Here is a 13,879-nt window from a genome sequence, read left to right as displayed (position 1 = left end):
TTTGATATAATGTTAAATAAATGCTATGTAAACAATAAAACAAAATTGAATCAATTGCTTAGATCTTTAGGATAAATATGCTCAAATGGCATACGTCAGTGGTGGATCTATAATTCTTTAAAGGTGAATTTTTGATATATAATGTTAAATAAAATCTATGTAGACAATAAAACAAAATTGAATCAATTGCTTAGATCTTTAAGATAAATATGCTCAAATGGCATACGTCAGTGGTGGATCTATAATTCTTTAAAGGTTAATTTTTGATTTAATGTTAAATAAATGCTATGTAAGCAATAAAACCAAATTGAATCAATTGCTTAGATCTTTAGGATAAATATGCTCAAATGGCATACGTCAGTGGTGGATCTATAATTCTTTAAAGGTGAATTTTTGATATATAATGTTAAATAAAATCTATGTAGACAATAAAACAAAATTGAATCAATTGCTTGGATCTTTAGGATAAATATGCTCAAATGGCATACGTCAGTGATGGATTTATAATTCTTTTAAAGGTGAGTTTTTTATTTCATGTTAAATAAATGCTTAATAAACAATAAAACAAAATTGAATCAATTTCTTTAGATTTTTTGCAAATCTATAAATTGGTTAGAGGTAGCCTAAGTGAATTTGGCAAGACGAAATAAGCTTACACTAACTTGTAAGTATCGATACTGACCACAGATCCACCACTGACTTTAGAATTTAGTTTCAGTTAGAGAAATTACTCATGTAATCTAAGTAGATATTTGGATACTTAACTGTTACCACCAGAACCTTGTAATAAAAAACCCACTGTTACAAAATTTGAATAAAACAGAAACAAACTATTGGGTGTATTCACGTTTTCCATTGGGGTTCTTTCTTTTGCGTGACTATTACTGACGTTGTCTCAATATATCCATCAAACTATTCAGTGGATAAGCAAAAAAATCTTCTACGGAAGCTTGCAAAGATAATTAAGCTTTGGGCAATTTAACGGAAGTAAGAGATGAAATATCAAAGACTGGATTAAAATATTTCGCATTAAAAATTGTAAGCCCGGAGCGTCCTATTATACAACGTACGAAAGAGAATGATATTAAAATCTCAATTAGCCAAATATACAGATGGCGTGCGAGACGTCAATCACGTCACGTGCTGTCTATATGGTATAAGAGGATATACCTTAAAAGGATAGGGAGTACTTTGCCAAAAAACCTGAAACTAATTATGGGCGGCTATTGTCATAGTCGAGTCAAGGCGAAATAGACGATACATTCAAAGTCTCACGGATAACCAGGAAAAACCACAAACTAAACTAACCTATATTTCAATTTTAATCGATCTACAAAACCCACCATAGCATTCTTTCTCTATATTTGAACACAATTTACCAAATAAAGTAATTTTGAATTCAGTATAAATTGTATTTCCTCCTGGTTTGAACGGATCAGAGACTGCGCTAATTATTATTATGGGAAGGAAAAAATTTGTTTCTTCTAGGCAAAAAATTATTATTTCATAAACCGTATCTCAATTGGAACTGATTATACGTTCAACCTTTTAATTGAAGAATTTAACCTTAATTTATTTACCTTTATTTATAGTTCTAAAGATCCAAAATATTTAAGTGTTTTTCTAGAATATCATCAATGAGAATGTTTTCCCTATTAATGCTATTGGCATCTATTTAAACCGGGTATCGATGCGTGTAAATTGGTTTTCGTAAATTTTCCAGGTAAACGAGGTATTTATGCTGGCTATGATGACACCGTTTGAACTGTACGTGAAGGATAAGGGTACCGTCAACACCAAATTGGGTTAAATTATATGGAAAAGTGTTTTATTTAAAGCTCCCAATTTTCCCAAATAATCTAATGTCTATTATTATTAATTTAGATAAGAGTCATAATATACGAACAATGTAATACGTATTACTTTAAAAACTAATGTAAAACCGGTTTTTTTTCATAAAAATAATAACCAAAAGCTGTACCAACCTTAAATTAGTTTTAATTACATTATTTTAATACGTATTAGACCTTTGATAATGTGACATACCGCGTAAAGCAAAGTATCCATTGTACTTTTGTTATTTGAATATTGTTAAGGTATAAAAATAAGCTATAAAGTTTTTTGATATTGTACTTTTAAATTAAAAATTTAAATTATAAAAATAAATAAAATTCAAACGGATTAGAAATTTTCACATAGGTTTGCAACTTATTTTAATTCAAATATTTACTATAAAATAAATTATTAAATATAAATAAAATTATCTCCAGCCTATTTTCAAAGTTTGAAATTAATGTTCAGATTTTGTAATTCAAAATTAAACTTAAATGTAGGCGCAAGTTTCGAAATTTATCATTGGATACAGATTATTTTTCTTACGTTTATATAGCTATATTAAAATTATTACTTTAATTTGTAGAAAATTGGTATTTCATTTAAAAGGCACAAAAAATTAACAAATCCTATTTCTAGCGAAAAAAAGGCGAATATATTTTGCCAGCCCAAAGTTGTTCGTAACTACACTAACCATATTTTTCTTATTCCTCCGTAGCTAGAAATTGTCCGTAAATTATCCCCGGGGCTGGCTAAAAGTATTCACTTAGAGAGTGTCAGGTTATACCAGTAGCGGCAACCGAAAACACTCTCGAAAACCATCTGTCAAACGAAACGACATTCGCTCACCTTTGGTGCACTTGTTGCAATTCGTGCTTAATACTCCTCCTAGGTCTGATGAACTGGTACACACTTTTGCGAGTACGATTAGTACCTCCGAAATCGCCGTTGGTACCGCGAGTACCGTCGCTTTCGTCGCCACTAAAAGCGGGCATTTTCAATTGGACAAAACGGAGTCGACATTATCAAACAACTACATCACATTGTCTGGCGAAATTAGCGATAATTTCGTAACCCTAAAAACCACGCTCGTCGAAACCGACATCGAAACTAAACGAACGCGCTTCTCTCAGTGACAGTCGTAAATTTTCACATTTTCACGATAAAAGAAAAGCCAGTGTTAGTGGTAATCCTCGCGTCAGTTAAGGCTGTTTTTTGTGGTTTTTTTTATGACGTATATATTTTTAAAGCAGATTACGAAAATCGCAGACCCTACTAAGACGGCTCTTGGGATGAAACTAGTTTCACCTGATGCTCTCTTACGTATCGAAGACCAGCGCCGGAAAAAAAGGCCCAGGGGGAGACTTCAAAAACACGTTTTTTTTGTCGAAACCGACATGGAGCAAAAACCTGGATGGACTAAGGCTTAGCTACAACCGGCAATGTTATTACGCGCGTAGAAAAAAATATACTGAAGAAAAAAAACGCAGCCGTTCGCGGAAATTACAACAATATATCCGTACAGCCTTCCATCTAGTGACGATCACGTTGTATGAAACTACGTAAACGTAACGAACTGGCTTCGTGTAAGGCGTTACCTCCGTTTCTGAAATTTCCCCCCTCCGCGTTTTAGTCAAAGATGGGTTAGACCTGTACGGCACACAGCAGCCTTTTTGGCTTATAGCGAACTCGCGAATCTACTATATCAAAGTTGTTTTCCTCCCCTTTTTCAACCCCCCCCCCCTTCTAATGCTGGTACCTATAAGGCCCTCCTATTTCGGCTAGCTTGACTGCCCGCCCGCCTCCAAGGGTTTGCTTCTATGGGGGAAAGTTTATAAAATTTTAAGAAACGATATTGTCTGACGAAAACAAACGCTTTCATTTGGCCTTTTACACGTGGGAAATATTTATTTGACAACGTCTGCCATAAGAAAGATTTAAGAATTTTCTTTATAATTTCCTCGCTTGTGTCTCCGCGGTATTATCCGCGAAGTAATGAACCACCTTGCTTCTCTTAAACCGACAAAAGTCTAGGCAGACTAGTTTATTTCACAACGGAAATTCAACGTTGTTGGTAACACGACGGACATTCACGAACTATACATTTAATGATATTGATAATAATGGAATTGTATTAAAAAAGTGAAATTAAAGGTTGTTGAACTTGAAAGTTTTTAATTACGATTGAAAAGGTCATATTTAAACTAATTATTGTCTGTAATTTATAAAAAAAAATTTATATCGGATATGAACGCTTTATGTCGTTAGGAAACTACAACAAAAGGATATAAAAATATTTTAATTTTAAAGCTGAACAAATATTAGACATTTGTTGCAATAGCATTTTGAATGTTAATGCGTTGCGTATTAACAAAGAATTATAGTTTGTTCCGTTCGTAGCAACGTCGTTGAATCTAAATGAAGATTTAAAGGATAAAGAGTTTTTTCCAATAACCCAATAAACCTTGGTAATAAATATTCTGTTAAAAAATAAACGCTAAAGGATATCCCAATGTACACCATCATTTTATATTTAATGCTCTAGCTCATGGAGCATCGAATACAAATTTCTAGTGCCATATGATACTTTTCAAAACATATTTTCGTTAGGTGGCAATGATTAAAGGCTATTTTTGATAAATAAGTCGGTCAGTGTAACCTCTTTAAAGGTTGGTCAGTCCGTGAATATTTATCAGCAAATATTTATTTGGGGAAAATCCCCAAAATCTAAACAGAATCCGACGATGGTCGCCTACAGAAAGCGAGCAACTTTCACTGTCCGAAATATCTGTACTTTAGTTGAAATGAGGGAGAGAAAATGTTATCTCCTTTTTTGATAGATATTATTATAAAGTGGTCAGTTAGTGGAGGCCGAAAGGTTGAACAGAATCGCGATGCATCATTTCAGCGCGTTTTCGAAAGCGATATTTATAAGAAAACCCAAAATGCTCACCCTCCCGCTTCTGGGCCGCGAGTTTTTGGGGTGGTCAGAGGTCAAGCTCTTTTGTTAACGGTGTTCTAGACACGCCCGGTTCCTTTTCTTCGGACCGCCAATAGAAGTCCCTCTGGCGGCAGAAAGATGCGTTTTTTTATGTTCGGTTATTTTCGAAAAGCAAAATCGGTTCTTTTGAGAACGATAAACGTTAGGGAGGCCGTCAGTGCTTCTCGAGGGCCCAATGCCAAAAACTGTATCATGATTTATTGCACCGAGTTACTAAGGAATATGTATTTAGGTTCAATAGATAGTCCAGTTTTTGAATCCAACCTACTCATTACAATTTCTCCAAAAATGGTTCGAGCCATATATACAACGAACATGTTGGTTTAAGCAACGTCTAAAAGATACGTGTAAAATATCAGGTTTTACAATAACATAAGCCTAACACGTGTAGAATTAAAATTAGTTAGGCTTAGAAATTAGTGGCGAGAGAACGAACGTGCTCGCCGTTTTCAGAAACGTACTTTTCGTTCTTAACCTCTCTTATATTAATAAAATGTATAATAATAACACGTAATATAGTGCCATAAATCAATAAATCGTGATATAAATAAATTTTTGAATAAGCTATTGTCTTAGCGAATTTCTTATTTCAAATATATAGTAAACTTCCCGAAATTTACAGTGAAATAAAACAAACACAAACTAAAATATAAATCCATAAAGGATATATGGAAACTTTAATGTTAATAAACTTTAAGTCGAAAATAGTACGTAAATAAGGAGAAATTGATAAGTGAATTTTTACTTTGATTGAAAATTAGCACGATTAATTGTGTCCTATATAATAACAATGGAAATAAACTCAACCACTCTTCGAAATAATTTATTAATCTATTAATTTTCTAAGGAACGATCGACCTATTGAATCTAGCTAATATTTTAATAAACCGCGAAACCGATAGCAATCACGTACACCTGTTTGAAATTAATGTTATCCGGTTATCAATAATCATATTTAAAGAAACAAAGCGGTTATCTCATATAGTCCCAAATTGGGGCTACAGATGAGGGAAAACAATAGATTAATAAATGGGCAGAATAAACGTCAATAAGCGGGCGAATTACTTATTATAAGACAAAAGAGAAACAAGAGGATGATTAATTAATGTCGGAGTGGAGAATCAGCGATGCATTTAACGATCGGCCTATACGCCATTCAGCTCGGAAGACGTTTCACAAAATACTCTTAATAACGGATCTTTCATTAATTAATGGACGACCCACTTGACTGGCTAAGCGTGCCCATTGTTGTTGCAAGCGCGCGTTCCAGTGTGGCCAGATAGTTCTATAATTGACCAGTGCCAAGAGGAAGTCAGGGTAAATGAGTTTCCTATTGATACGGACACGCTAGAAACTAATTTAAATTCAATGCTTTCGCTTTTCGATTTATGAAATCGCCGCCATTGGAAACGTATCGACGATCAGGATTTTTCTCAGCTGCGGTAGACTTATTTCCGGATATTTAGTCAGCCATTGAAACCAAAATATATATTTTACAGTGGAAAAATATAGGAAGTGGCTGATACCAAAATACACAAAACATTCATTTCAGCGTGACTCGATGAACAGCGCTGGGAACAATCGATGTTTTGATAATACAACATTATCGAATAATTAGTATTTTGCTGCAATTTTGCGTTTCAACCATTAAAATAAATTTGACTTAAGAATAGATCTGTATACATAAGCTTACAGCGTAACAATGCCTAAAAAAATATATTTTCTTAAACAAATCGTTCAATTTTTTTAATGGTAAGAAATATGAAATATGATTACAACAAAATAAATATTGGTACTTAATAAAAAAACTGACATGCCCAAAAATGGCATTATATTTCCTGATACGTGCCCTACGAAAGGAAATCGGTTCGTAGACCCTTTTCATACTTATAAATGACACCCATTGAAATCAATACACAAATATTGCAAACGTTCAATTCATTATCTTTCCTGACACTCGTGTTCAAACTATTTAACACGAAGCCGAAATTACTAAAAGTTCTTTTTAAAAATTTCTTCAAGTCTTATATAAGCGAACGAAGTTTTTAAAAACAAATAGCAGAATTTCGAGAACGATTTTTTCCCCTTTAAAATCGTATGCCCGTGTTATCTGAGAAAAAGCATAATAAGATCTTGGAATGTTATCAAACATATTTTCAAATAAGAAGGCGCTGGCGTTGTTTCAAAGCGCGCTTGGTTACGTCCCATTTGTGGCCCGAGGCCGGCACCAGGGTGAAAAATGGAGCCACATACCTAAGAGCGTTTTAAGCCCGTAGTCCTATCGACCTTTTGTGAAGAAGATAAAAGAGGAATTTATAGCCGGTGTCAACGAGATTTTTACTCTCTGTAAATAATGAATTCGATTTATTCGTTACGGAAAAATATATATTGTCTATTTTTTCGAAATTTCTTTGTAACTAAACCGATTCAAGCAAAGTGAAAGTTAATTACTTAAAAAGAACATGGTCTTATTTTTGTATGCACCTGATTCTAAGAAAGATTGTATTGTAGATATTTTTCCTCCGTTTTCGATTAGTTTTACTTTTAAAGTTTAATAGAAGTAAAAAATGGAAGACAGTTTGATGAACAATTGTTAGAAGGGTGAAGTCAGTGGAGAAAAATATATTCTTAAACTTTCTCTATACTCGAAGAAAAAGGTTTGCAAACTCCTAACCGCTCGAAAGTCCGAAAAAACAGGCAACGCCCAACGACTTCTTCATACAGTGGCCCCACGTTGGGCGCCAAAAAGTGAGGATTTAGCCCACGTTGGGCGCCAACTTCTATTTGCAGAGAAATCTCACAAGGATCAAATTTTATGTCTTCAAATAGAATGTAGACAAATGTGGGTCTGTGTAACGTTCTTTGACAGATGGACGTCGGCCCACATAATTCCTCATTCGGTGGGGAGCTCGTTGTCATCACGTACACGTTTTCAGTCCCAGACGTTCTAGCTCGCTATATATTTTAAGAGCTGTTTCTTGGTATAACAACCACACAAGGTTGTAAAATGTGAAAGATCAGCATTTATTTTCAAATTAAATTATTTATTTAAATTAATAACCTTATTACCTATCAGGTATGAGGAATTATTTAAATTAAAGTCCATAAATTATTTGTATTAAAGTCCATAAATTATTTGTATTAAAGTTCATAAATTATTTGTATTAAAGTTCATAAATTATTTGTATTAAAGTTCATAAATTATTTGTATTAAAGTTCATAAATTATTTGTATTAAAGTTCATAAATTATTTGTATTAAAGTTCATAAATTATTTGTATTAAAGTTCATAAATTATTTGTATTAAAGTTCATAAATTATTTGTATTAAAGTTCATAAATTATTTGTATTAAAGTTCATAAATTATTTGAATTAGAGTTCATAAACTATTTGAATTAGAGTTCATAAACTATTTGAATTAGAGTTCATAAACTATTTGAATTAGAGTTCATAAACTATTTGAATTAAAGTTCATAAATTATTTGAATTAAAGTTCATAAATTATTTGAATTAAAGTTCATAATTTATTTGAATTAAAGTTCATAAATTATTTGAATTAAAGTTCATAAATTATTTGAATTAAAGTTCATAAATTATTTGAATTAAAGTTCATAAATTATTTGAATTAAAGTTCATAAATTATTTGAATTAAAGTTCATAAATTATTTGAATTATATGTATTATAAGTGGGGCCGCAGGGAAAACGACTCCCCGGAAATTTTGGTTTCGCCACTGCGCATTAAGAAAAATGTATGAAAATAATATAATTTTTCTATCCTTCAACGATTTAAAAAATGATATTGGAAGAAAAACTCGTAAAGGGAATTTGATCTCTAATAACCCCTGGATGACCCACAGAAAAATCATCCTTACGTGAAAGAAAAGAATAAAACCTACCATTTTTCTCTCTACAAAAGAAAGATTTAAAAAATAGAGAATAACCATGAATTACATATTGACAAATCACGATTTTTAAGTCGGAATTGTTGGCTTTGAAGATCAGTGTCTGAACAGAGCGTTAAAAGAATGCGGGGGGTAGTTGGCGTCGGTTTCCCTTTCATATATAGATATATAATACAACAATTTCGATAAGATTCGTCTCGCGTAGCAAAAATTACGAAAATGAGAAAAAGCGTATACAAAAACCCAATAACACAGTTGACTCGTTTCGAGGTATTTCAAAAATTCTTCTTCCCATAAATTCGCACTACCAAAAAAAAGGAAAAATCCACTTGAAAAAACACTACAAGATAAACCATCTGCAATTGCGAAGTTAAAAGCCTATCTACTGTCCATACAAACTGGCAATTAAATCTACTCTATTCCCTTATTTTATAAAGCGAAAGAGTTTGTTATGGTAATCTCCACCCAAGAATTATAAGTCTTCAGATTTAATATTACGAATCGGTACCACCCAAAAATACTACAAAGAAGATAAGATGAATCTTTAGTGAAGACAATGATTTTCTTTCATGAACTTTGAATACTGAAAAAAAAAACTATCTTTCGGACTATAAGCATGGAGAGCACGTTTTAGAGTTAAATTTTAAAACGCGTACGCAGACTATATACGTTTCATTTGTGAAAATATTTAGGAAAGGAACAAAAAATCAACGTAAGTAGACTTCGAAAACGCCAAGTAAAATTGTATCTGAATCTCTGACTTAAGAAGCTCTGATGAGAGAGTAGAGCGTCCCTCAGATTTTTAATACTTTCTAATTTGAGCGTGATGTTATCTCGGAGGGAGTTGACACGCGTAATTGGTCTGCCCGAGCAAAAGGCGGACGTTTTTGATGGGACCCGCAAAAAGAACAAATTTAAATGCTTTTTTAAAAGCATGCTTGGCGTGGTTTCAGATATTTATCTTACAGTGATGTAATTTTAGCAGAAGATTTTAAGACTTCAGCGTCAGACGATTCTATTTAAATAATCTGTTTAAGTTGTAATTATAAAGGATAATTGTACCACTCTTTTTGTACAATCGGATTTTCAATTTTAATTTAGAACACGTTAGAGATCAAGACAATTACGTGACACTGCGCTCTCACAGAAATATAATTACTAATACCGTTTGGTAATTAATAATTTTGCTAAATTTGATAATCAATTTAAAGTAATTGCTGGCAGTTTCTTTTTAAAAATAAATTTATTCTTTAGTGTTAAATGCATGTTTTAAAACAACACACAATATTCTCACAGCAGAATAAAGTATTGAAAATTGCATAACACATTATTTCCATAAGAGAGAGAGAGAGAGAGAGATCAATTTCAAAATCAGATTTCACCGTCACGTAATAAGTGGCGCAAAACGGAAATTGGAAAAAATCTTGGCTTTCCTTTAGTTTACACATACGCTTACAGGTGGCGCCAATAGTAAAAAGGAGATGCAATGAGAGGGTTCCATGTACCTTTATAATTTATATTTCTACCCTTTTATGGATGTGAAAAAGAAAACTGCGAGAACGAAACGTGCTCGGAATCGAAATGGGAAGGTTTTTCTTTATATATCTGAGCACATACAGCGCTCAATGGACGACCAGGCTATGGACTTTCTAGATGAACCAGTTCTTGGCTAAGAGATATTTCTTATTCGTCTCCTTTAATTATTAAAGCTCATTATAATACTCAAAAAAGGGGTATTTAGAAAGTATAGAGGCATGCGGGTTCATTGCAATCAAAAAAATATATTACAAAGTTGAAGAGCTCTTATCTAAAGCGTATCTCAAGTGGTGTAGCGACTCATTCACAAAATAGGGTCCCCGTTCCCAGAAATCACCGTAAACAGAAAATACTTAAATATGCACACAAAAAGTAATTGTGGAAAAAATAAACTGAAAACAACTATACGATATAACAGATTTCTTTATACAACGTTTTGTTTTAACCTCAATAAGAGCAGCACCCTTCGCTTTGGGCCTGGTTGTTGTAGGAAGACAGTTTGGAGAAATTCTGTAGACAATTAGATCTGATCCAGATTTAGAACCATTTGAGATTCAACAAATTAAGCTCATCTTATCCAAAAATGGTGTTCTAATTTTCAATTTCACGAAGACTATTTTAGTATAGAGCCTAAGACCAACCCAATTTCAAATACACTCCTCAAACAAGACTTTTATATCGCTTAAAAATTAAATATTTTCTTAAAATATTAATAGTTAACCGTTCTTTTTATGTTAAAAGGAATTTAATTTTTAGAATTTTAAGAATTTCTTCAATAACCACTCGAGAGAGATGCGAATTTCAATTCTTAAGTTGTATTTAGTAAACTATATACAAAGAACAAAAATGTAGAAAAACAGCTGAAACACAAGCCGAAAAGCAAAGACCACTTAAAATTCTTCAAAGTAAACATCTTGCAAGCACTAGACAATAAATCTAGTTCGACAACTGCCGAAGATAGGACAGGCCTACTAATACCGTTGAAAAGTTTAGAGAAAACTTCTTCTAATCAAAGCGTCGAAGATTCATTTGTCAGGCCTTGGCTCTAAAGCAATTTGGGCTACCGGCGGGTACCAATCGCCCCGCAAGGGGTCCCAAATAAAGGTCACGGGTCAAGAAGGCTCTTCAGAGTTGACGACCAACAATAAGAGACCATCAATCAAGGCTCTATCCATCCGTTCTTGGGAGATGAGGGCCGACTGATAACACTGAGACAAGACCCAGTTAAAAACAAAGCGCTTCCACGGTTATGCAGTTGTACGCGTAAGAATCGAGGCAACTGCCCGTGTGGTCACTTCCAAACGAGAAATTTAGAAGAAAGCAAAAAAAATCGAACGGAAACGAGCCTTGATGTGTTCGTGAAATTTAAGGTTTCGTGATATGCACTTGACGTCGATGCTCTTTCTGAAGTGCTTGTTTTTCTAACATGCTGAGATTTTGTAACGTAGCTTCGGATATTGTCACTTTTCAGTGTAAGATTGATGAAAAACAAGCGCATTACCGTGATCGTGTGATGTTAAATTCCATATTTTGACAACCGATCTTTCAGACTATAGCTGCTGGAAACCCCCGGAATGAACCTAACCAACTTAACCTTACCTATTACGCGGGTGATGAGTTGTGATTTACAGATAGAAAGTATTTTGATCAACTTTGTAACACGTTTTTTTCTCCCTCTTACTGTTCGAAACCTCACGAAACGCGGAAACTCTTAAGACAAATGAAAAATGAAAATAAAAAATCTAGAATTTAAACGCGATAAATATTAAAATTTGAGTTTTTCTTAGATGTATAAAATCATACTTTACGAAATATAAATTTGTTTCCCAAAATTAATTTACTATATCATTATGTCCAAAATGATGTCTACTAATTCTATCAATATATTCCATAACCCTTTAAATGTTTCCTCACTTTATCTGGATAAGGCTTGTTTGGGTGAGTAACTACAAGTTATCGCGCGAATAAATCTACATAGCACCAATGTGGCATTTCGAACACCCCCGTGGTGTAAAATATTACTCACCCAAATAGAGAAAACAGCGTGGAAAACACATTTGGCAAAACAAGTCTAGGCTTTAAATAAGATGTGTCTGAGAGCCAAGTTCCATTAACTACTAACCAAGTTACAGACAGAGCGTGGACTCACCCAATTTTATATACGTAAAGCGTAGAAAGAAAGGAAAATTTCAAATTCATAAAGAGATAAAAAGCGCTAAACGATTAGTTACGCTTTCGGATACGGACCTCTGAGAACAAACAATAAGATTGCGCTCATAGCTTACATAAAAGAGCAAAAAAAAAGCGAAGAGAGCCAGTACGTTTCTTTGAAACCGGCGAGTCCTTAAAACATAGTCTTTTAAAAGATTGCGATTCCCATAAAAACGCGTCGACGAAAGAGAGGTCTAGGACCATCTACTCTTCTTCCCCAATGAGTTGTTTTCACTTTTTTTTTGGTTTCTCTCCAGCCGCGATTAGATTTCGGTAAGTTACGGTAGCTTGGAAGGACCTGGACGACCTCGTTCCATGCCACGAACAGTCTTGCCCTGGTATAAAGATCAAGAGACTAGCCGCGTTGTCTGTAAAGTTTTTTTTTATAAATATATTATCTTAGAAGAAAAATGCAACAAGAAGTGCCTTTGTATCATGCGTTGCAGAACGAAATCTCTACAACCTAAAGTTTAAATACAGAATTTCTCCAATGAACTGGAATTCAAGATTTTCTAGGAATGTCTTGAGATAATTTGCTGCATATAGTACCTTTTTAATGAAATTACTACACTACTTTTTAACTAACAACAATAGTACCTTTTTAATGAAATTATTACCCTACTTTTTAACTAATAACAATAATACAGGTTTTCATTACAGTTTGAATTAACAATAGTACCTTTTTAATGAAATTACTTAGTAATGCAACATTAATTAATAGTTAAGTTAGCAGTGCTATATGCGTTGTTAAATTGTAGGTTAAAATTAAAACTTCGTTATATTTGCATTTATTTTAACCTACACTTAACTATTAATTAATGTTACAACAAGTGAATGCGCCTATTCCTATATATGTAAATATAACGAAGTTTTTATTTTTACCTACAATTTAGTAGTGCAAGTCGGAAAATTTTCATTCCATGATTAGTCTAATATATTGTTTGCAAAATTTAAATAAAGCGGAATTTTCGCCTAATTTTTTGGAATCTGAAAGTAAAACTAAACCTCTAGACTAGTTTAAACTGATTAACAATTTAACACTATTAATGTTTTGTAGTATGTTTACTGATATTAGACATTTTATATCGATAAAAAGTTAACACATTAAAAACCCTTAAAAAGTAATTTATGTTTCAATTTTTTCTGGAAACTTTTCCGCGTTTTATTTTTACGGAAAATTAACAACACTAGAATAACTGCACTACTTTTTAACTAATAACAATAAAACAGTTTGTCATTACAGAATATCCGTTGAAATAGTTTAAGAAATTTAGTTTCGCAGAAGCCCAGACATGGAAGTTGACAACGCAAGTCGTCCGGAACCTCGACAGAAACCCCGGCCTACTTTTACGTAAAATTCCAGAAAGAGATATCCTTAAAAAGGAGACTTTCGTTA

At 33.1% G+C, this 13,879-nt stretch overlaps 1 protein-coding gene across 2 annotated transcripts in view; it reads right to left on the bottom strand.

The window, feature by feature from the left end:
• Nucleotides 1–13,879, bottom strand: part of Shrm (shroom) — a 311,815-nt gene that overhangs the window by 238,977 nt on the left and 58,959 nt on the right. The window contains exon 1 of one of the 2 annotated variants that reach the window (XM_090175036.1): nucleotides 2,683–2,843. The exons of the other annotated variant lie outside the window; for it this stretch is intronic. Coding sequence (XP_090031162.1) covers nucleotides 2,683–2,828 — 146 coding nt within the window. The 5' untranslated portion in view covers nucleotides 2,829–2,843. Of the gene's footprint in view, nucleotides 1–2,682; nucleotides 2,844–13,879 lie in introns of those variants that run through there. 2 annotated transcript variants of the gene reach the window in all.

Source organism: Leiobunum rupestre, chromosome 5 (genome assembly GCF_980474605.1).
Source record: "Leiobunum rupestre chromosome 5, qqLeiRupe1.1.hap1, whole genome shotgun sequence".
Taxonomy (NCBI): domain Eukaryota; kingdom Metazoa; phylum Arthropoda; class Arachnida; order Opiliones; family Sclerosomatidae; genus Leiobunum; species Leiobunum rupestre.
The sequence above is the reverse complement of the archived record's forward strand: the minus strand, read 5'-3'. Positions and strand labels throughout refer to the sequence as shown.